Raw genomic sequence first — 24,761 nt, 5'->3', positions numbered from 1 at the left:
TCTAGCATAAATCTTTCCTTCCACAGTTTCCAGTCATGGCTATGCGTTTAATCCCCTTGTGGGTAGAACATGCAATGTTCTAGTTCCTTGTGTGTCCCCTTCAGAGACCTCAAAACTGGAATGAGATAACCTTTCAGTTTCCATTACTCGTGGAAGTGTTTAACCCTTTGAACCTCTTCAGATAGATTTTTCCATATAATAAATCAGCCCCTCTTGTTTGCTTTCTTTTGGGGCATGGGGAATTTATACATACGTCTGCCAGTGGTGTTAATAAGTTACTTACATATAACACAATTTGTCCAAGAACTCACTAATGCAGATTTGTACTACAGAAATCTTCCAAAGCTAAGTCATTCCATGATGGAAATTGAAAAGGAAAGGAACACTAAGAAGTTTTCTTTGTAGTGCATATTTAGATTGAGTAGTTCATTAGCAATAAAGAAGTCAAGCTGTATCAATCTTATAGCAATTAGTTTTAAATACAATTATAAATAAGTATATTGGACATCTTAAATATAAAATTACATGCAAAAATTATATTAAAATAACATTTTTAAGTTGCAAAGACAAGCACTCAGAAGTTAAGAAATGCCAGAACTAAGGTTGCCTGTGCTTCAGTCACTACACACCTTCCAAATCCACAACAAATGAAACAGGGGTCCCACAGACAACAGTTTCCTACACTTCACAACCCTTATGCATTCCCATAACATGGCCCATCATGTGCACTGAACTAGACAGAGGAAAAAAATAGTATGTGATCATGTAATTAAAGACTGTATCCTAATGCATACATACAGGAGGGTCAAATGAAGATTGTACAGGCAACCTTAATTCTAGCATATCCTAACTTTTGAGCTTTGACTTTGCAACCTTAATAATGTTCTTTTAACACAGTTTTGTGTGTGTGTGTGTGTGTGTAATTTCCTAGGTTTTTAAAAAAGCAAACCAAAAAAACAGATTCCACTATGAGGATCATCTGCTGGGTTAGAACCTTTAGATCCACATCTCAGTTCTTGCAACTGAAGCTAACAGAGTAACTGATAGAGGATGACAGGTTTCAGAGTGGTAGCCGTGTTAGTCTGTATCAGCAAAAAGGACAAGGAGTACTTGTGGCACCTTAGTGACTAACTAAAACAAGGTGGGTTTTAGCCCACGAAAGCTTATGCTCAAATAAATTTGTTAGTCTCGAAGATGCCACAAGTACTTCTTGTTCTTTTTGCTGATAGAGGATGACAACTTATTACTGCTATGTGGACCAGCAGTAGAGGGGAATGAGACATTGTGCCAGAGGGTTTCACTGATATTTTTGACACCAGGGGAATGTTGAATCTTGGGTTTCATTGCAGGCTCTAGGGGCGTGTGCTCTAGTGGGCATAGATCCTTCTGCCCTCATTCCTCCCAGCCCTGATCCCTTCTGTGTTGTACCCTTCAGCCTGCCCCTCTACAAGTTCTGGTTTTTTACCCCAGCTCTTCATGCCAGTGACCTCACCACCACCTTCCAGTCCTAGTTCCTTGTCTAGACATTGCCAGTTTCTGCCCCTCCTCTAGTTTTCCAATCTTTTACATACCCCTTCCCCCACACTGGCTCCCAGTCGCAGTCCCTCTCCTGTTTCTCCCCCTCCCCCAGCTCCCAGTCTGTCTTCTTGTACAGCCACTATCCTTTCTCCCCCCCTTTCCTGGCTCCTAGTCTTCCCCTTTTCTCCCCCGTCTCCTTGACCCAGTCTTTTCCCTCTACTCTTTCTGCCCCCAGGCTCAGCTCCTCACCCCTCTGCATTCTAATCAGTTTGTTCCTCCTCCTTCTCCATGCTGCTGAGGGAACATTGAGAGAACAGAGAGGCAGTCTCCCTGCTCTCCGTCCAGGTGCCTGGCAGCAGCCAGGATTAGCAATTGCAGGGATAGTCCTGCTCAGCCTTTGCAGCGAACATGCCCAGTGTAGATAGCATCTTTGGAGAAATTAGGTGCTACACTCTAACATGTCTCTACTGAGCATCTGAGAGTTTTCAGTGTCTTATAATTTGGTCATTTTTTATGGGGATGGCAAAAGGCACATATCTGACACAAAGGCCCATCCCTCTGCCAAATTTCAAGTCCGTACTCCAAAGCATAGCGGACCTAGAGCTTCTCAGCAAAACAGTTGCAAGAACTTTTTTAACATGGGCAAAACATCATATTTTCCCCTAATCTCATTCTCAGTAATGGCTGGGCCATTTTTGCTAAAACTTACAAAAATATTCAGCCTGAGGTAGACACCCAGCATAGGAAATTTCATCCTGAGCAATTAAAGTATGGCAAAGTTATAAGCAACTGAAAACAGCATATTATCGTGGGAAGTGTAGAGCAACCTTGTGCTACTAGCGCCCCCTATGATGATTTAGGTAAAGTAGTTGTTCTATGCAGAGGTATAACTTTTTGAGAATATTATGGTAGATAGTGGTTTAAATAACATGGCTTTTGAGGTATTTTATATTTTTCATGTTTACATATAACACTTTGTAACTTGTCTGACAGAGGCTGGCTACACACTGTTGCTGTACGATGAGTTATTAGAATGGTCTGACCGGCCATTGAGAGAATTTCTAAACTATCCCATGCAAACAGAGTGGCAGCGCAAAGAGTATCTTCACCTTACAATCATCCAGAACTTTGACCGGGGAAAGGTAAGTGGGTTTGATTATCGATTTTTATCATGAGTGGGTAGTAGGATTGTAAAATCACCTCCAGTTTTGCAGTGTTTATTTCTTATATCCAGTGACTGACATTTAAGTGACTGCCATTTAAAGGTTAGCATTTGCCATAAATTACCACACATGGTGTCTGAAATACTGTTGATTAGGACTTGCATAGTGCTGTTCAACTGGAAGCCTCAGAGAACTTTACAAAAGATGATGTTTTCCCCATTTTACAGATGGGGAAACTGAGCCACATAAGGACAGAAGCATGCTGAATTCACACAAGTCAGTGACTGAGTTAGGAATAAAACCCAGGTCTCCTGACTCTTAGGCCTGTCCTCTATCTACAGAACCATGCTGTCTCCCTTGAATAGCAACTGCAGCAGCAGTAATACTAATGATAATATTCAGAGGCTGCTGTTGGTAAGTTTTAATGATGACCATAGCATAGTGCCAATATTCAGAAATTTTATCCCAAATTAGACAGAAACCATTGCTTATTGGTGTGAAGACTGGCACAAATATTGGATGCCAATATTATCTGGTTTAAAATTATACTCTCTGCTTAATTTTTTACTTAAATCTCTCTCCTCAATCATTGATACACAGGTACACTGTAATTTTTTGTAACTGGTGTAATATCCATGTAAATTTTTGTAAGTAGTAGAATTAAAACTAATGTTGAATGCTGGTTAGCAATGAGTCAAACAAGTTAAGGATACTCTGAGCTTGTGAAATTGAAAACTTGTTTTCAACCAGATTGTTCCTCCCCCTACCCCAAAAAAAATCAAGGAAGGAATATTTTTCCTAATTTTTCTACTCTTCTATATGTAAAATACATTTTATATAGGAACATATAACCAGTCGAATAAATCCCATGTGCCGTGCTGGAGGAGATGGATATCACTTCGTTAGTGATCTCCATCTTCTGCAGTGCACAGTGTGTCTTATCTCAAATGACTCCTTTTATCTGCTAACTCTGGAAATATACGGTTTGATGCCTCAAAGAGTCCAGAAGTTTAGTTAAGGAGTTTTGCCCTTATCAAGATACTGCAGACAGTGGGTATTATGTTCAAGTATGTTCAGTAACTGGGAGTGCGGTTCAGTCAGCCTACAAAGAAGGAGCTTTAATAACATATTGTGAATTGTCACACAACAGGTGTTGTCTGCCTTATATTTGTTGGCTACTGGGAAATTGTATCAATAATAGAAGATACTTGGAAAGCTATTTGAAATTGCCACAAAGCATGATTCCTCTCTGTATTTCTGTAACCTGTTTGTCTACAGTGTTGGGAGAATGGCATCATCTTATGCAGGAAGATTGCAGAGCAGTACGAGAGCTATTATGACTACAGAAATCTCAGCAAGATGAGGGTAATGTACCCGGGTGCATTTTGGTCATTCAGAATAAGGAGCTCCCTTTTGATTAGAGTTAAACAAAATGATTCTTAGCCTATTAAGTTTGGCCTTGTAAGCCTAATATGACTAGTATGCAATCCTTACCTTTGATTCTTATTTGTTCCCTATAATGTATATATCACCGGTGGCCAAACTTACCGACCCTCTTACTGACTTCTGGACAATCTCCAGAAGTTCGAGAGCTGGGACGTACCTGCCGGGGCTTGGGGCTTCAGCAGAAGTGGAGCTAAAGCCCTGAGCCCTGGCAGGTGCTTCCCACAGAGCTGAAGCCCCGAGACCCCCTTTCCAGCTAGGAAGAAGCCAGAGGCGATGTATGGGGGGGGGGCACAGGGGTTCACCCCCCCCCCATTTTTTTCCGGGGTTTGCTGGCTCCGTTCAGTCACATGGTGCCTCCCTCTCCCTGTGCGACAGCTGCTGGAGCCGGCAAGCTGGGAGCTGAGGTAATGGGGAATGGCGGCGGTAAACAGCTGGGAGCTGCAGGGAGAGCTGCTGCTTTTGCTGCTGCCTCTCCCCGTGGAGCTAACACCTGGGAGTTCTAGGGAAGGATTCCTGAGGGTATGAAGGGGGCCTGACTCAAGCTGTTGGGAGGGCCTGAACCTTTAAATTGTGGTTCACCAACGCTCAGCAGGCCCCAGTCCTTTCTGTCAGAAGCCCCTAGCCCCACCACCCTGCCTCAAGGCAGAAGCCTTGAGCCCCTTCTCTCCCCAGTCTGGTAGGTGGAGAATGGGGGGGACATGAGGGTGCTCCACGAGCCACATTTTAACTTAAAAGAGCCACTGGTTGGCCACACCTGATATATATGTATAAAGTATTCTGGGATATTTGCAGAATAAAAGTAAATGGATAGATTTTAAATGCTTCCATTTTGGGCAGCCATCCAAAACATTTTTAACACACGAGTGAGTACAAAGCTGTACTTTTGTTGTATTCATATTTCTAGCTAACACTATACACAATCGCTCTGTTATGAGCAGCCGCCCACCTTCGTTATTCTAATTGCTTGAAAAGCCAAGCAATCGATCATTAGTTCTGTATAAATATTTTTCTGAGAACCATGATATTTTTTTTAAAATGACAATTTAACAATTCAGAACCTAAATGAGGGTTTTGTCCTTTCTCCTATTAGAAGCTTCCTGTTCCACTGGAAGGTTTTTTTAGGAACTCAAAAGCATATTTAATGTTTAGTTTGCTCTATTGGACAGATAGGGCCAAACACATAAGAAGCAGCAAACTGAGTACTACCATAAAAATTTTGCCCTTATTAATGCCTTTTCACAGCATTTTTTATCAAACATCATAGAGCAGACACAGTAAATTTAGTAAAAGTCACAGGTCACTAAATTTACTGTGACTGCTCCATGATTTTCAATAAAACATCTTCTCCTCCTCCTCCTCACTTTGACAGTCGGGCTGGGCACTGACCGTTCATAACAGCGCCCCTCCGTCCAGACATCACAACCCTAATCCTGGCCCAATGTGGAAGGTAGGCTGGGGGCTGAGGAAGAATAGAGAAGTCACTGGGATGAAGCACCACATTACAATGGAGGGGCAGCCAAACCCGAACAGCACTGCACCCCCATGCACCAGGTCCCAATGCTACTCACTGAAGTTTGGCCCCTCCACCTCCTCCTACCCGATTCATGACAGAGGGGCAGCTGGGCCAAACCTAACCAGTGCTACAACCCCGCACGCCATGTCACAACACCTAGAATGGGCTGCCAGGTCCAGCCCTGTGGGACAGGAGCCACCACTGCGGGGTGAGTCACAGGCACACAAGAAAAGTCACAAATAATGGGAAGATTATGCTATCTGCCACTCTTTTTCCCATCATGACAAACCTACATCCCTAGTCTTGCCTATTTAATTGGTTCTTGACATATCTATGTTGTGAGTATCTGAAAGACTGAAATGCTAAATAGTCTTCAAGTACATATACACTGTTGATGTTAATCTGACTTTGTATAAAAATGAGGTTTCTTCATGTAATTTAAGTAGGGCGGCAATTAATATTACTTCTGATTACATTTCCCCCCAAAGTCTTCAATATTAGCAAATTAACAAAATTGTATCAATAACTGACTAATTTGATCCTTTTCTTTTTATCACTATTTGTAAAATATTGACGGAGAACCTGTCTCTTGAATCACATCAAGACAAATAGGAAACTTTGAAACCAAGTCACTTTGTGCCAATATTTTGAGTGAAACAACAACTGTGTATATTGGTCAAAGAAAGGATTTTTATACATTTTCTAGACTGGAATTTTCAAAGGAGCCCAAGGAAGTTTAGGTACTCAGCTTCTATTGATATTAAATTAGATTTAGACTCCTAACTCCCTTGGGCAGGATTCTTTGAAAATCCCAAACCTTAATGCCCTGTGCTCATAAAAATGCCCTTGTTATAGCTAGATACTTGAGTAATCAGCAGAATACTTGGGATTATGTTTCAAATTGGGTGTGTATGGGTGTGGTGGTGTGCGTCTGTGTGTGGGTGTGTGTATATAATAAGAATGGAGATGGTAAATTAGGAAGATTAAAGAAGAAAAACATGCAAATCTTTATTATTCTAAGAGATTTGTGTGTTGTGATTTTCTCACCCCAAAACAAACAAACAAAAACAAAAGGTAATATCTGTTCTTCCTAAGTGAAAATAACGGCACAAAAATTCTTAGAAGCTTTCAATCCACTGTAGAAGAGTCATCTAGTTCTCCTTATTGCTGATTAGAACTGGAATGTGATTCTAATACCTTAGGGCACTGAGCAGCCTCTTCTCTGTAAAAGCTTTAAGTATAAAACATATATTTCTTCTTTTCAATCTTTTTCAGATGATGGAAGCCTCTTTGTATGATAAAATCATGGATCAACAACGTTTGGAGCCAGAGTTTTTCAGAGTTGGATTTTATGGGAAAAAGTTTCCATTTTTCTTGAGAGTGAGTAAATTCAAAATCACGTTAATGCACTAATTCTATCAGTCATGCTTTCATTCATCTTCTCTTCCCCTACTTGAGAACTTGATTATGTCTTATGCCAGTTCTTCCTTTGTAGGAGATGGAAAACTCCAGGTGTTTTGTCTAAATGGGGTAGCCTCCTAATATTCTTTTAGGGGAGTGAGATGTTTGTTCCCACAGAATGGACAACAGCTCCTCCAAAACCATACATATCTTGAGCTCCAAGTGTGTCTCGGTGTACAAATGGGAGATCAGGCCTCGGCTATGGGCTACTAGGGGAGCAACGCTTCCTCAAGAACCTTACTCCCATTTTGCTTTTATTGGTGACTTCCCAGAAACCTGTTGGTGTGTGTTTGGGGGTGGGGGCAAGGGTCTGCTGAGCAAAGGGGCAATTAGGGAAAGTAATCAACACCACCCCTTTACCAAGTACAGACTAGGGATAACTTTTTCAAAGCTACCTATGTCTCATTTGTCCCCTTGACTTTTAATGAGACTTAGGCTTCCAAGTGCCTGAGTCACTCTTGAAAATGGAACTTGGGTGCCTTTGACTAGTTTTCCCCTAGTTTTCCCCTTTTGTTGATCCAGTTGTGCTGACTGGCACCTTTGAGACAAGCAAAGACTCCTTCCACTCTCCACAGCGTCAATCTCATGGAGTCTGCTCCTCTGTACTCCCCCGCTCACACACTCAAACAGAGCAGTGATCTGGGTAGCCTGCAAGGGAGGACTTATTGGCCTGTGCAAGCTGGTAGGGGAAATCACAGTCTTGCTTTTAGTAGGTATAGTATGAAACTCCTTCCCCTTAAAAGAGGTGACACAAAACACATCTCGTGGGTATATTATTACTACTTGGTTCAAGCCATCTTCACAAATCTATTTTAAAATCTTAGGTTATAAAGAATTTAAGGTTTGGAAAATTGGCAAGGTTTGTCAATTGGTAGAATAAATCTTACTTAAAAAATCACTGCACGATAGATATTCAGTTGTTACTGATCTATACATTTGTCTCCGCCTTTTTTAATATACTTTTCCCTGTGAGTTAATTACAAATAACACTGCTAAAGTACAGAGAACAGTGTTACTCTCTGTTGGCTTTGCAAGCACGCTTCAGGACTTACTATTTATATCTGCCTCAATTTTTTTAAGGCAAGTGGCTTGTTAATTATTGTGGTGAAGTCCCTAGATATGTTTGCTGTGGAAAGGGCTTCACTTTTTCAAATGTAAGTATCCTCAGCTATTATTTGTATTTGCACTCAAAGAATATCAGAGTTTATTTCACCAACAGCAATTCACAAGAAAGGCTGACGCTCTCAGATGCGTATGGTATCTGTTTGTGTTCTCATGATTTTACAGAGATGATTATTATTTTTACCAAACACTGCTAAACAAAACCACTGCAAAAATACAGTAAAACAAGTGAATTTATTTAACATTATTGCTTGGGAAATGGTGAATGTGCATATTTATTCCTGATAAATTGGATAAAATCCTATAATATACAAAGATGAGGCCCTGTCTAAAGTCCTATGCCCAGGGCTATAGGAAGCTGATGAAGAAGAGTACTTCCATAGCACTTGTGGGTATCAGCACAACCATTGTAAACAATAAGTGCTGCATTGGGAATTCCAGCTCCTGGCATCTAATGGTTTATGTGAGGTTCATGTTGCACGCACAAATGTTTAAGAAAGCCAACTTGACCTGGTGGTGCAGGGGAAAAGTGAGCAGCCATGTGGAAGATTCAGAGTTGGAACAGGCTCAGCTACCCTCATTCTCTCTTTCCCCCTAAGGCGGGGCAGGCCGAATATATCAGACTGGTGATCTGTGCAGTCTTTAGAGGGAGAGGCAATAGGGATGCATTCTGAAGGATTCTTAGCCCTTCCCTTTCTCCAAGGTGCATATCTATAAAGCAAGATTTAGGACTAACCAGCAAAAAAATTCAGTACACTGCACAAAGGACGTATGACTCTCCTGTTGCCTTCACCATCCATTACTTTACATTACCCGTGCATACTTTCAGCTAGTAAAAACAATGTTTGCCTTTCAGATCACGGCTTACAGAAATATGTAATGATTAGATTTTCCAGAATGCCTCAAGCAATAAAATGTATTTTATATAGCGCAATTACATTTGCTTTCCTTTTGACTAAATCACTTTTTCCCTCTATATATTTGTTTTCTGCTTTTGCCTTTTGTTACTTACCTTTTTCTTTATTCAAATAGTGCAATAAGCATCCCCAAAAGCCCTCTTTTAAAAGTGTGTGTGTCTTTATTTATTTAATGGTACTCAGTTATTTTCATGTAACTAGCTCTGCTTCTTCTGTACAGAATAAGGAGTTTGTTTGCCGAGGACATGACTATGAGAGACTGGAGGCTTTCCAACAGCGAATGTTGAATGAGTTCCCACATGCCATTGCTATGCAACATGCCAATCAGCCCGATGAGACCATCTTTCAGGCAGAAGCACAGTGTATCCATACTTTCACAAGATCAAACTCTGCAGTTAATTTTTGCACACTTTAAAAAAAAAAATTACATTGTTACAGCCAAATTCACGTGTGATGTAATTCCACTGAAATAATTGGAATTACATCAGGAAAGAATTTGACTTCTAACACTTTTTTTTATTCATAATTTCTTCAGGTAAACTATTTCCAGTCATTCTTTCATGTTTCTACATGGTTTTGTTTGTTTGTTTAAAAATCCTTGATAGGATATCACTGGTTAAACATTTTGATTTCATTTAAATTACTTTGCAGAACTGTCAGACTTTGAGCACTAGTATGTCAGTTTAAGTTGCAATAATTCTAGTTCTTGATTTACAGAGCATGGTATCATAAGCTATGGGTGAAATCTGAAGGAGTATCCATAGTTAAATATTTTAATTTCCATATACTAGATAGCTGCATTTTAGAACTAAATGTGACTTGTTAAAAGAAGTTAATGCTCTGGAAGCTTAAGGATGTGAACTTTCAGAATTTTTATTTCTTAACACTTCAGGAACCAGTCTACTTGTTTTGCTGGTGATAAGTTAGTTTGGCCCTTAACTTTTTACATGTAGATCTGCAGATCTATGCAGTGACACCAATTCCTGAAAGTCAGGAGGTCCTGCAGAGAGAGGGCATCCCAGATAACATCAAGAGTTTTTATAAAGTGAATCACATCTGGAGATTCCGATACGACAGGCCATTCCACAAAGGGACCAAAGACAAGGAGAATGAATTCAAGGTACAGTACCATATAGTTTCCTGTACTACTGGTGCTGTATAACATTGTTCATAAGATAATTTATAGTTATGTGCTGAATGAATTAGATAAGAGTAAATTAAATGGACCCTGCAAATAATGGTAAATCAAGTGTCATTTCCATACTCTTCAGATTTTAATTAAAATAAGGAAGACAAACATAAGGCAAGATTGTCACTTGCCCTACATATCTGCACAAGCGAATGAGAACGCATAAGAAGCCCACTTACTTCCCTTCACATGCTACCTGCATAAGCTACCTATATAGCTTTGCAAGGGGAGAGCAGCACCCAGACTGTTTGCTAAAACAGTTAAACTGGCACAGACTGGGAAGTAAAGTAATCTGCGCCAGGCATAAGGCACAGGTGATTCCTCCTGTGGAAGAAGGAGGAAGCAGAAACCAAATTGTGACTCTTTAAGTTACAATATGGTTCCTGGTCTGAGCTTGTGACATGACAACTACATGCTATCTTTTAATCCAGGTCCAAGCCACAAATTAGTCCCTAATAAATAAATTATTATTAATCCTATTAACAAAAATATTGGTGTGTGGAAAATTCACTCTTGCCTTTTCCAGTACCAACCTTAACACTGACCCACAAGACACTTAGAAACTCTTTCAGCATATGCCTGCCTGGTTATATATATATATGTACCTAGTCAAAGATATTCATCTCTTAGTAATGTATATATGAAATACATTTGTATATCTTGTGCTTCAATAAGGGAATTATTCAAATGGATAAAGTGCATTATCACATGTTGGTATTGCTGTAAAATTAGAGTAAGAACTATAAGGGTAATAAAAAGCACCATAAAAATGAGCTTAATGAATCAGTTGTATATTCTGATAAAAGGTTAGGATTCTTTAACTCTGATGTATTTTATATAAGCATTATATTATATACTGTAGGAACCTTGTAATTCAACAGACTTTTATGTCACAATAATGCTTTTAAATTACTTTAAGATATTTCCCTAAAAGGCATTTAATAGTATTATGTGTTTGTGGGTGATGTATGCAATACACTTTGATATATTGTAGGACTTGATAAAGGAGAGTGAGTCACTCTTTTTAAACATAAGTATTTTTCCCATTTATTCCTTATCTCAGGAATACAAAAACTAGAAACTGTCCTTTTTCCCAATAGATTAGGTTGTGAGTAGCTTTCATCTGTAGTCCATTTAGAGAAGAGAGACCAGGATAAAAAGAGTATCCTCCACTCATGAGATCAGCAGAAATTAATAGTCCGTCCTAGACGGTAAAAGAGAAAATTGTATATTGTATTCTTTTGGGTGGTCATTTGAGCAGATTTAGCTATTACCACATTACTGCCATTCAATATCACAAGAATGAAGAAATCCATCAGTTAAGAAAAGATAAAACAAACCACTGAAAATAGGGCAAGGTGGCAAAAGCAATGTGCATTCTAGATCACGTGTCTCCAAAAGAACAACACACCAAATAATTTGCTTTTGTATTTTGCAGAGCCTATGGGTGGAAAGAACAACATTGATTTTAGTGCAGAGTTTACCTGGGATATCCCGTTGGTTCGAAGTGGAAAAACGTGAAGTAGTGAGTATGAAGAGATCTATTAATAGACTCTTGCTTCCGAGTTCATTTTGGATACTGGCTTAGCAACTAGGTTACTTCTTTATATGTACAGCATGTAATAAACCAGATTTAAAGATTTATTAGTAATATCTAGTGTTGCTAGTGGCAGGAATCCATCTCAGCCTGATTTTTATGCTGAATAAAATGATTTTTAAATCCTTCTATGGTATCTAGTTCCCATAAATAACTGAATAGCACTGGTAGGAACCACCAACCATCATTATGATTGATTCAAACAATTCAAGACAAAAAAAAACCAAGAAAAATATAGTCAGAGGTGACACTGAATGTCAGCAAGTTATTTTCTTAGAACCTGGTACGACAGTGTTCACTGCTTAGAATATTTATGACCTAACATGTCTCTTCGTACACTTGAAAGGTAATCATTCTCAGGCCTCCCATTCTGCTAAAAGTGCCATGGGGGTGGATCCCTCTCTCTGCATGGAGCTCTATTAAAGTCACTGGGTCTCTGCATGGGTGCAGAAACCTGCCTACGTGAAGCTCATTGTAAGATCCAGGTCTAAAGTAGCAACCCATTACTAACAGCTTGTAATTTATTGTTTTTCTTCATAGTTAAATTTCAGGGAAACTTCTCTAATACATTCAAAACATATTCTGAAAAATAATCCTTCTTGTTTAAAGTTCTCTAGCTAACTTGGCAAGCTTCAGGCCCTGAAGGTTGGCACATGCAAATATTCTCCCTCTTGCCAAAGAAGACAGCCCAATACTAATGAGAAACTAGTCCCCATTGAACGCAGGGTTACTGCTGTACAAATTATTTCCTTTTAAAAATCTACCTTTTTTTATGTTGTTATTTTGTTTGTCAGTCTTTCTCTCATCCTTCTGGTATAGTCCTAACTGAAAAACAGCTACTCAATTTAGTACAAATCAAATGACACAATTCTGTGTAAAGCAAGAGAAAATCTGGTAGCTGATTGGTACTGTGGCTACTGCTCCAGTATACACAAATTCCCAGATTAATACAGCACAGCCCAATATTTTGCATGAAAAAGTCACCTCAAAACAGCAGGAGACCCTCCCGTAGGTACCTTTATCACCATTACAGTCAGTTTTTGCCAGCAATTATAGCTGAAATACTACAGTTTCCTCTATGCTTAGCATAGCACATACTTGCGTTGTCTCAAATACCACTGGGTGGTAACATTTGGTAAATGATGACAGCTATAGAGGCCAGAGAATAGTCTATTCTCTACTCTAGCTACTGAATTATAAAATTTCTTCTGCCTTTCCTGTCTTCTTGCAGTATATATTAGCAGCTAGGGAAACTCCTCTGACCCTTCAGTAAGTCACAGAAATCACTCCGGGCCTGATAATGAGTGCCCTGTTAATTTCACCAGGAGTTAAAGGGCTCAATATTTTGCAGGAGGTGTTCACCAGCTTTGCAGAGTCAAATAATATGAATTGCTGACGGAATTTGGTCCTTGCTTGTGTGGTTGAAGTCATTCTGTTTTTGACCCCATATCTCACAAGGCAACCCAAGCATGTAGGAATTATCTACAAATATATGAGAAATTAGTAATACATAATAACCTTGTTTAGAGTCTAGAATTCAGCAAAAACAGCCTTTAGTAAATTATCTGTTAAATATTTTGAGAATTAAGCATGTTCTTGGTGATTTTTTTTTCCCCCCAGGTGGAAATGAGTCCCCTCGAGAATGCTATTGAAGTGCTGGAAAATAAAAACCAGCAGCTGAGAACTCTGATTAGTCAGTGTCAGACCCGACAGATGCAGAATATAAACCCACTCACAATGTGTCTGAATGGGGTCATAGATGCAGCAGTTAATGGTGGAGTTGCTAGGTACCAAGAGGTAAGCAGTTTATTTATAAAATATATTTTACGGATCTGTTGTATTATCTGTTTCATGCATAGTTTTACTAATTTTAAGCTGTTTCTGTCTAACTCTTGCTCTGTATAAAAGCATACAGATGGTATTATATATAATGGATGCAAATAGTACTAATAGAAACTGCATTATACATAATCACCTATACTAAAATAAATATCAAAGGTGATATTAAATGTGTGATTTTTTTTTTAATTTTATTATTTACATTTGAGTGTAAGTAGCACTATAAAATTATCATAGTGATAAGTAGATCCAGAATTATCTTGCATTCTTTGATGGTTACTTGTTTTTTTCTGTGAAAGGTTAAGCCACTCTATTTAAAATTAGTTTTATCACTCTTTCCTACATTGTGTCAGCTTCTTTTTAGGTCAGGAGACAGTTTTGAACAGTTTTCTATTTCTTAATGAGGTTGTTCTGCCAATAACACTGTTACATTTATTCCTTAATAAGAAAGGGTGTCTGTGACAACTTGTTCTCCTAGATCTTCTCCAAGTCTTTCAAGAAACCAATCTTCCTGGGAAAGTCTAGAAGGAAACAGTGTGTGCAATTGAAAAGTATTTTGTTTATCTCCTCTAACCTATATTCTTGCTGAAGAATTGTTCATGATCATCATCACGCTTGGGTCACCTTCATGATTACCTTAAATTTTTGGAATATTATCTCTGGGCAGAGTTCTGTGGTATGTTGAAGCTGCAGCTCTGAGTAAAAAAGAAAGGATGTGAACACTACGAGTACTAGCTTGTTCTTGACATTTTCCCCAGAAGTCTTATAAGATATTTCTCTGTGTGTTGGAATCCCCCTACCATAGTATGAGAAGGTGAAGAAGTTGAATAACAGGCTTCAACCTACCCTGGAAACAATGGTCCACACCTAGCCATTTCAAAACATCTCATTTCAGATGCTGTCATCTCTTACACCTCTGGAAGCTGAGAGATAACACAGTGTGACTGAACACCAGTCACAAACTATGGACCCACTGTAAATTAGTGCCCACTTTGATCATTTGCTGCCAGCATCTCAGACTTACACTAAGCCCTTCCAAAGATACTCACTGACTCAGTAATCTGCAATTGGATATTTGAATGTTCCTAATCACCTCTCTTGCCATGCGAAAGAAGAAGCTGAATACCACTTTGCCCACTTGACCGAAAGGTCAAAAGCAGTTTAAAGATTCACTGCTCACTCAGTATGTCAGATTTTTGAAGGCGGCAACTGAAGTAAGATGAAGGAAAATGAACCTGACACATTGTTGGGATGTACTGCTAATGCAGAAACAAATCATGAATTGTTAAACTAAAAGTTTTAGCCTGCTGCTTATTCCTCCCCTGTTCCTGTGATCTATGATCAACCCATATATTCCCATCCACCCCGGGTGACACATAGTTGGTCCCTACCCCTTTTTCAGCTCTCCCCCTCACACACTTTTTTTTAAAGCTGGGGGAGGTGAAAGAAAATGTAAGACCATGAATAAATGAAACTGCTCTCATTCTTTCTTTTCTAAGAAATAAGTGACCAAGGTAATATCTTTTATTGGACCAACTTCTGTTGGTGAGAGAGACAAGCATTCAAGCTTACAGAGAGCTCTCTTTGGGTCTGGGAAGGTACTCCGTGTCACAGCTAAAATACAAGGTGAAACAGATCTCATTTTGTCATCTCATTATTTTTTCTCCTCTTCCTCCATTTCACAAAGGCATCACTCCATAATTGCTTTCCCTTACTTTCTCTTCTCTTCCCTTCTCTACGGGGCCACACACTCAATGTGTCTGTCCCCTTTCCAGCCCTGGATCTTCAGGCCTAAGCTCAGGGTAGATCTGAACTGTGAATACAGGCTCTTCAACAGATATCATCCTCCCTATTGCAGCATCCCTCACCCCAGGGTAGGCCAGGACCCAGAAAACAGATTCTTCAGTCAACCCCTTCTTCTTGCAATCTAACTTCCCTCTGCAGGGCCAAAAAGCACCCATCTCCTATTGTCCATGCTGTTTCTTAACACTCCTCCTTCTTTGGGTGCTTGCTCATGTCGATTCCATTCTAGGTGTGTGCACGCCCACGTGCACAGTCGTTGGAAATTTTTGCCTTAGCAATATCCGTAGGGTCGTCTGTGGCACCCCCTTGAGTGCCGCACCCATGCGCTGGTATATTAGGTGCCACCAGCCCTACAGCCTCTCAGTTCCTTCTTACTGCCCATGACGGTTGGTTGGAGCACCTCGTCTTGCATTGCAAACGCGTTAGTGGTTCTTTACAGCCCACTGCCCACTGTCTATCTTCTTTGTATATAGTTTGTAGGTACTTAGTTAGCCATTAAGTTAAGTGTTAGGTTAGTCTGGTAGTTAGAGTCCCAGCTGGGACTTCGCCCCAGAGCGGGGCATGCCCTGTTCCCCCAGCTTCAAACCATGCTCGTCATGCAACAGGCCAATACCTATTAGTGACCCCGACGACAGCTGTTTGAAGTGCTTGGGGGAGTCCCATAGAAAGGACAAGTACAGAATCTGTAAAAACTTTCGCCCTAGAATCCAAAAGGAGCAGGATATCCGCTTGAGGGCCCTCCTCATGGAGGCAGCACTTCTTCCGGTGTTGGAGCCCTCCTGCTCGGACCCCATGCTGAGCACCTCGGCATTGGTACGGAGTGCACCGCCAGCACTGGGCTCCGCTCAGCACCGTTCCTCCTCGTCGATGCCTAAGAAGCAGCAAAAGAAGAAGAGCCCCTCAGCACCAGAGGGGAAAGAGGCTTCGAGCAAAGGACCTATGTCAGGCCAGGTGCCCACCCCGGAGCTTACTGTGGATACCGCTGTGATCAGACTCTCTAGCCTGGCCAGTGATCTGCCTCCGACTCCTGGGAGCGACAGGGGACCCCGGCTTCTCCTAGGGCACTCGTTGCCCAGAGCCCTGGCGGCTAAAGAACAAGCAGGCCATATGATACTGCTGTTGCCGCGCCAGACTCAGCTAAGATCCCAAAATTTAAGGGCAAGCCAGTCATGGACCCACCACATACAGCAGTGGAGCATCCTCTCCGGACCTCAGGCATAAATCCCCATCTCCACAGCCTAGGACCCCGGCACCACTCTCTCCCTATGAGGCATGGGACACTGGAGTCGAGGCACTGGTCCCCATACCCATGGTACTGGCAAGCTTCCCACAAAGATCACTGTGGCGCAGGTCACCTTCGCTTACACGGTCTCCCAGATGTCAGTCCCCACAGGGGTGGAGTCACTCCCTATCATGACACCCGTCTCAATCTCCTTGGTACTGTTTGTCAAGCAGGCACCAATCCTTGCCCGCATCTCACCGGTCGCCAACTAGGTCAGTCAGCAAACTCAGGCCTCGACAGCTCCACCTTCGTCGCCGGAAGGGCAAAGGTCGGAGTCAGACTGGGAGTTCAGCCCCTTGCCGAGGAGGGGAGATTCACTGCCGACCCGCAAGACCAGTACAGCATCTGCAGCTGCGGCATGGCAGCAGGGATAGTAGCCCACTCAATGGCCATGCTGGAACCCATGGGGTGTGTCCATAATGCTGGTCCCGTATTCCCACCAGTCTTCCCTGGCTGCCTTGGACAAGCTGCCTCTGGCCCCGCTGGCATCGGAGTCAGAACACGACACTGACTCCAAAGCAGGGACAGTGCAGCAGGCTTCAACACCCAAGGAGCCATCCCCAGAGAGGGAAGGTGAACCGGCCCCTCCCCCAGCAGTACAATCATCGTCGTCTCCAGAGGAAGCGGTGGCAGGTCCCTCCCAAACAGGCAGTCCCCTTGACGACTTCCAGGAGCACCAGGCCCTCCTTAAATGGTGGCTGCCAATTTGAACTTAAAAAGTAAGTTCGCGGAGGACTTCAACACCCTCTTTAATGTTATATCCTCCTCCGGTGCCTGTCCACGCAGTGGTCCTTACGATTGCCAAATCGCTGTGGCAGACACCCTCTTCCATTCCGCCTACTTCTAAGAAGGTGGAAAAGAAGTATTACATCCCTGCAAAAGGGTTTGAATATTTGTGCACGCACCCTCCAGCGGCATCACTGGTCATGTCCACTGTTAATGAAAGGGACAGGCAGAGCCAAGTCAGTGGCACGCCAAAAAACAAAGAAGCCAAGAGACTTGACTCGTTTGGCAGAAAAGTTTATTTGACAGCAAGCCTGCAATTTTGGGTGTCTAACCACCAGGCCCTGTTAGGCAGGTACAATTTTAATAGCAAATTCAAGGAGGCCCTCCCACAGGACCGAGCCCAGGAGTTTGCCGCTTTGGTGGAAGAAGGCACAGCAGCGGCGAGAGGGGCCCTCCAGATGGCCTGGGATGCTACGGACTCACCAGCCGGGTGGTCGCCTTGGTGGTGGCCAAGAGGCACAGCTGCTGCAGTCCTCCAGGTTATTCCAGGAGATGCAGGTCACCATTCAGGACTCTTCTTTGAGGGGGCTAGGCTCTTCTCCATGCTCACAGACACAAGGCTTCACAGCCTTAAAGACTCCCGGGCCACCCTCTGCTCCTTGGGCCTTCATACCCTCAGCAGACCAGGAAGCCGTTCGGCCCTCCACCTCCCCAGTCTAGGTCCTGCGGGACTCCCCAGCTGGGCACCTACAGGAGAAAGGATAGAGGCTAGGGGTCTAAGCCGCGTTACACGTTGTTTTCCCATTCGTCTGCTCAGCCTGGCCCTTCCAGAAACCAAGGAGGCCAGAAGCAGTCATTTTGAGGGTGTGCTTGAGGATGGCTCCTCAGTCAGTTCTCAGGATATGCCCTCCCACTCTTTCCTCAACCGCTGCACCCCTTCCGGTCGGCCTGGTCATGGCTGACCTTGGACCGTTAGGTGCTCGAAGTAATATCTTCAGGGTACACCCTGCAGTTCGTGACTGACCCTCCCTCCCACCCCTCTTCCCCGTCCCTCTTCAGGGACCCGTCTCACAAGCAACTCCTCGTTCAAGAGGTCGAGAACCTCCTGCACCTGGGGGCAGCAGAGGAAGTCCTTCGGGACATGAAAGGAAAAGGGTTCTACTCCCGCTACTTTCTAATCCCGCTACTTCCTAATCCTATGTCACCTCAACAAGTCTCCCAAGAAGTTGAAGTTTCATATAGTCTCCCTGGCCTCCATCACCCCCTCCTTGGATCTGGATGACTGGTACGGTGCCCCCAACCTGAAGGATTTCCATATTTCCATTTTCCCAGGGCACAGGCACTTCCTCCATTTTGTGCTGGGCCAGCACCACTTCCAATTCACAGCGCTGCTCTTCAGTCTCTCGTCAGCCCCAAGGGTATTCACAAAGTGCATAGCACCAGTGGCCGCTTACCTGAGGTGCTGGGGTGTTCAAATTTACCTGTACCTCGACAACTGGCTGATAAAAGGCTGGTCCCGGGATCAGATGTGGTGGCATCTTGATCCGGTTTGCTCCACCTGTCGTGACCTGGGTCTGTTAATAAATGAGAAAAAGTTGACCTTAATTCCAGTGCAATGCATAGAGTTCATTGAAGCGGTCCTCAGCTCTACTCAGACCAGAGCCTTCCTCCCCGAGGCTCGGTTCCAAGCCATGGCAGACTTGATCTTGTGCATGCAAGCCCATCATCTCACCACCAGTCACACATGCCTGTGATTGTTGGGCCACAATGGTGGCCTCCACTTACATAGTCCGGCACGCATGGCTCAGATCCCTGCAGGCATGGCTGGTGTTGGTCTACGTCCCCAACAGACACAGCATGGACCATGTGGTCAGGGTCCCGGACCTGTACTGTCATCACTCACTTGGTGGCAGAATCCTGCATTAGTGTTGGAGGGAGTTCCCTTAGTGGCTCCGTCCCCATCGGTGAACCTCATCTCTAATGCCTCAGACCTGGGATGGAGAGCCCACCTGGGCAATCTCAGCATGCAAAGCCATTGGTCATGTCACGATCGCTTCCTACACATCAACGTCAGGGAGCTCAGAGCAGTTCTCCTGGTCTGCCAAGCTTTCCTACCTCACATAGAAAGCAGGGTGGTCCAGATCCTGACAGACAATACAGCTGCTTATGTTCTATATCAACAAGCAAGACGGAGCCAGATCGTCTGCCCTTTGCCAAGAAGCCCTCAGGCTCCGGGACTTCTGTACTACATGACATTCATCTCTTAGCTGCCCATCGGGGCCAGCAACGCTTTGGCAGATTGCCTCAGCAGGACCTTCTCATCTCGCGACCGATGGTCCCTCCATCTGGAAGTGGTCAGCATCATCTACCAGAGGTGAGGGACTTCCCAGGTGGACCTGTTCACACCCAGGCAGAACAGGAAATGACACGTTTTCTGCTCAATTCGGGGGGTCGACAGAGGCTCCCTGTCGGACGTTTTTCTGCTCCCATGGTCAGGGGCTCTGTTGTACACCTTCCCTCCCAGTGCCATTAGTTCACAGGGTCCTCATGAAGATGAAGCAGGACAGGGTGAAGGTGATCCTAGTGCCGGCTTGGCTGCGCCAGCACTGGTTCAGCATGGTGCTGGACCTCTCGGTGGCTGCTCTGTTACAGCTGCTGCTCAGGCCAGAGCTGCTGTCCCAAAACCACAGCAGTCTTCTGCATCAGAACCTGGTGGTTCTGCACCTAACAGCTTGGTTGCTGCATGGTTAAATGCAAAGAAGCAGGAGCGCTCGGCTGGTGTTCAACAGGCCCTGTTGGACAGCAGAAAGCCCTCCACCAGAGCGACCTAAATGGCCAAATGGAAGTGGTTCACTTATTGGACCTCGGATAAAGGCTTTTCATACAAGAAATGGCTGTCATTTATTTGTGCAGGTGATCTCTGTGTATAAGTTGCATATCAGTTTGTTCAAAAAGAACAGCAGTACCTTTAAATATGAAAATGGGTCTATAACTGTGATACGTGATTTTATTATTCTGTACTGCTGTGGGAAGAGTTGGGGTTTTGTTTTGAAAAACCGGGTGCCTTAAAGCTGTTGTAAACATATCCATCAAAATTTGTTGTGACTTTGCGCTGTGATTATGTTCTGCTCAGGCATTCTTTGTGAAGGAATATATCTTGAACCACCCAGAGGATGGGGAGAAGATCACACGCTTGAGAGAGCTGATGCTTGAGCAGGTAAAATGGAGAAAAGACAAAGCAGAGAGCCTGCTGTGTATTCTAGCTGAAATTGATATGTTCCCAGATAAGATATGAAATTGCAGTGTTTAGCTGCTCAATGGCCCTCAATATTTGCTGTATAAGTTTTCAGATAGCCTGCAACTCCCTATAAATAGGTTTAAAAGTGTAGTTAACTTAATCTCTCTGATCCTCTTCATCCTCTTTTCCTCTGTCCAAAAAAATATAAGTGGACCAGTAAGAGGCAGAACTTCCTTTCATATGATGGCAAGTATTTGTTTTATTTGCATGTTGTTACATATTTTACCACTACGACAGACTGACACTGCTATGACTAAAAAGTATATTGTAGCAATAATACAACTTGTATTATGTTAATTAATTAATTAATTAATTATTTTTAAAAACCATTCCACAAATACTTGCCTGACTAGGAAATAAAAATAGACTGCAACTAAGGAATTGAGAGGATGCACGTTATATAAAAATTTACGATCACTATTTGATCTTTGAACTGTTTTTCTCCTTTTTTCCTGTTATATTTGTTTTTATTGTGAGGTTTGAATTACTTAAGGTAGACGTTAATATTTATGGAAAATAAAGATAAATGAGCTGCATAGTTTGTGATGAATTGAAAGGAAGAGAGGTGCTGGGAAATAACATTATTGACTATGTCTACTTTTTATTTTGATATTTTATTTTCCCCTTTGTTTCACCAATAAAATAAAATTTGAAAAGGAACTTTAAATATTCACTTGGTTAAGTGATAAGCTGGATAAACTTTACCTACTTGCTAAGCTGGTCAAAAACATCCAACAAAACATTTTTCAATAAAAAAGGCTTTTTTTGTCAAAATAGAAATTTTCTGCAGGAAAAATCAGTTTTGGCTGAAATTTTCATTGGGAAAAACCTAGATGAAATGTTTTGTTTCTACATGTTGACCCCATAGTCTTCCATGATGCACTGCAGTGGCTCAGTTGCAGGGAAAGCCATGATGCATCATGTAAGATGTAGTCCAGCTGGAGAGCAGGGCCCCTACGAGAGAATGGGGCACAAGGGATCCAAGGGTAAACTCCCATGAGGCACCACAACACTTCTAGCAGAAGCAGAAATTAATGTTGACCTGCACTGAAACAAAATGGTTATTTTCACCTGTGATGGTGAAGTCAGTGCAGCTCTGCTGGTTTACACCCACTGAGATGCTGGCCCAAAATGTCTGCTGGATGCTCTCATTCAAAGATATTACAGCATAATGTAACTATTCTATTTTACATTAAAGTTGATTTGGCTCATCACTTAACCAAGCCAAAGTTTTAAATCCATCTAAGTAAATCTGAACAAGATAATAAGTGATATGTTTTGGTGCTATTACTCTCAAGCCTGGTGGACTTTTGTCCTTCATATAAAGCCACCACATTAATTATCACTGCTTAGGAGATACCTGGTAGAGGAATAACATGGGTTCTGTAGTCATAGCAGGATGTGCATTCCAAGAACTGTGTTTGGACACATCCGTGTTGTCTGCCCAGACCTGCTGGCTCCTTACCAGAGTTGTCATCTCTCACGTTTCTATGCAGTGACATTTCCTTCCCAGTATTGTTTGGGGAAAGTCTTCATTCATATTTTTAGAACTGCTTATTCACACATTTCACACCGAGTCAGGTTTTCTTTACACATTGAACAAAGCCACTGGTATCAAGCCAGCTAAGTTCTTCTGAAAATCAAGCAGCACAAAGAGGAGAAAAGTAAATGTTTTTGACTAGATGCCTGGTTTTGGCCTTAGGCTTTGTTTAATATCAAGGTCCTTCTAAAATATGTATTTCTGTGGATTCATAGCATTGTAACAAGGAGGTTAATGATGGAAAGCAAAAATTAAACTGAAATGCAATGTCTTTCTCCCCTTTTTTTGTGAAGGCCCAGATTCTAGAATTCGGATTAGCTGTACATGAGAAGTTTGTGCCTCAGGATATGAGACCTTTACACAAAAAGCTAGTAGATCAGTTCTTTGTGATGAAGTCAAGTTTGGGAATACAGGTATGTGAGCAGATGCACTGACAGGCCATAGGAATAGCTTAGCCGCAAGGACTGCTTCATTTGAACATGGTTGTTAGTTCTGCTAAGTGACAGAGTGACATCTTTTGGTTGCTTGGTTGCATTACATTGTTGTAGCACTGGAGCTTCTCTTCACTTTTTAAAATTATCATGTGACTGAAAGAAAAATAATTTTACTTTGTCAAGGGAAAATGTTTAACATCACTGAAGAAAAAATACTTTAGCTTCTTAGATATTAATATTTAATGCACCTAATTCAAAATGAAAAGGTACAGATAGTAAATTGAAAAGGTATGTCACAAAATGCTTGATGGTGCTTTTCCTATTCTAATTAACCTTTTTTTAACCAATAATTAGGAATTCTCTGCATGTGTGCAAGCTAGTCCGGTTCACTTTCCTAATGGAAGCCCTCGTGTATGTAGAAATTCAGCGCCTGCTTCTATGAGCCCAGATGGTGCCAGGGTAATTCCTAGACGCAGGTAAATGAAAGATTAAATTACCAGGAATTTCTAGTTTTTGGCACTTTCATACAATGTACTAGAACAATTTTTCTCTGTGATGTAGTTTATCATATATATGCTTCTTAATATATCAGTCCACAGGCATCTGCAGACATCCATAGCAGATAAAAATCACAGTATAATAAATAAACCCAAATTAGAGTAGATGAGATAAGAGATGAGAGTGTTTATTTTCTCTTGGTACCCTATTGATGTTTAATAAATTGGAAAACTTGGAATAGGAATTGACTAAATCAATTTTTTATTTTTTCCTGTAACAGTCCATTAAGTTACCCAGCTGTAAACAGATATTCATCCTCCTCATTGTCATCACAAGCCTCTGCTGAAGTCAGCAATATCACTGGGCAATCAGAAAGCTCTGACGAAGTTTTCAACATGCAGGTACAAAGTATTGCCATAGCTAAGCTAAATATGATCTTATTGTGAGTTTTCTCACAAGAAAACACTAGATTTATTTACTCACTATCATCTTCTATTTACTTTAGAATTGTGATCGAAAGAGTGTTAAAAGCTTTTTTTATAAACAGACCTTCATATTCTATGTGCTGTCAGTGTTCGTTAGTTATAGAGAATGATTATTATTTACATAACTATAACAGTCCAATTTGAAGATATAAATGCATGTGAGAAAAGTTATTTAAAGCTACACAATCTAACACAAATCCATTTCTTTTCTCTAATTAGACCTTTCAGTCTAATTGTCATTAACACTGCGGCAAGTTCAAAATGTAATAAATTATATTCATATTATTTACGTCTGTTTGCTGCTTAGAGCTCTTGGAAAACTAATGTAACAAACTATAACTCTCTGCTCTGGGCAAAACGTTTGTGTAATAGATATGAAGTATATTTATATTTTACAAACTTGTATGTATGATGTGATCATAAGAGTGTCTCATCTACTTCCAGCCAAGTCCATCTACCTCAAGCTTGAGTTCTACTCATTCCGCTTCACCTAATGTGACCAGCTCTGCTCCATCCAGTGCCAGAGGTTAGTGCTTGTCCACTGACAAAATGGCTCTCAATACACTAACCCACTGATTCTCAAATTATTGCCTGTGTGACACAGAATGCAGTTTATTGTCAGAGGAAAGTGAATTGTTGGGAGGGGAACAATTGGATGTCTCTCTCTGTGTTATGAAATTGGCCCACAGAATTTAAGTGATCAGTATTTCAATGCATTTTAGTGCATTAAGTTATCTTTTGGGGGGTTTTTTATATTCCAGCTTCTCCTTTGTTATCTGACAAACATAAGCATTCCAGAGAAAATTCTTGCCTGTCCCCAAGAGAGAGGCCATGCAGTGCCATCTACCCGATTCCTGCAGAACCTTCACAGGTACCCAGTTTGTTAGGGAGATCTATTCACATTTACTCTAATGCATATGATGATAAAGC

General features: G+C 41.8%; 1 protein-coding gene across 4 annotated transcripts in view; it reads left to right on the top strand.

The window, feature by feature from the left end:
• DOCK4 (dedicator of cytokinesis 4) overlaps positions 1-24,761 on the top strand; it is a 412,625-nt gene that overhangs the window by 370,217 nt on the left and 17,647 nt on the right. For all 4 annotated transcript variants that reach the window (XM_074942246.1, XM_074942244.1, XM_074942245.1 and 1 more), the window contains 13 exons: positions 2,512-2,660; positions 3,960-4,046; positions 6,916-7,020; positions 9,361-9,502; positions 10,094-10,260; positions 11,768-11,854; positions 13,547-13,723; positions 20,710-20,793; positions 22,708-22,827; positions 23,203-23,324; positions 23,627-23,747; positions 24,276-24,357; positions 24,593-24,702. In XM_074942246.1, coding sequence (XP_074798347.1) covers positions 2,512-2,660; positions 3,960-4,046; positions 6,916-7,020; positions 9,361-9,502; positions 10,094-10,260; positions 11,768-11,854; positions 13,547-13,723; positions 20,710-20,793; positions 22,708-22,827; positions 23,203-23,324; positions 23,627-23,747; positions 24,276-24,357; positions 24,593-24,702 — 1,553 coding nt within the window. The remainder of the gene's footprint in view (positions 1-2,511; positions 2,661-3,959; positions 4,047-6,915; positions 7,021-9,360; positions 9,503-10,093; positions 10,261-11,767; positions 11,855-13,546; positions 13,724-20,709; positions 20,794-22,707; positions 22,828-23,202; positions 23,325-23,626; positions 23,748-24,275; positions 24,358-24,592; positions 24,703-24,761) is intronic.

The sequence above is a fragment of the Natator depressus genome, chromosome 1 (genome assembly GCF_965152275.1).
Source record: "Natator depressus isolate rNatDep1 chromosome 1, rNatDep2.hap1, whole genome shotgun sequence".
Taxonomy (NCBI): domain Eukaryota; kingdom Metazoa; phylum Chordata; order Testudines; family Cheloniidae; genus Natator; species Natator depressus.
Note: the sequence above shows the minus strand (reverse complement) of the source record. Positions and strands in the feature narration are given on the sequence as shown.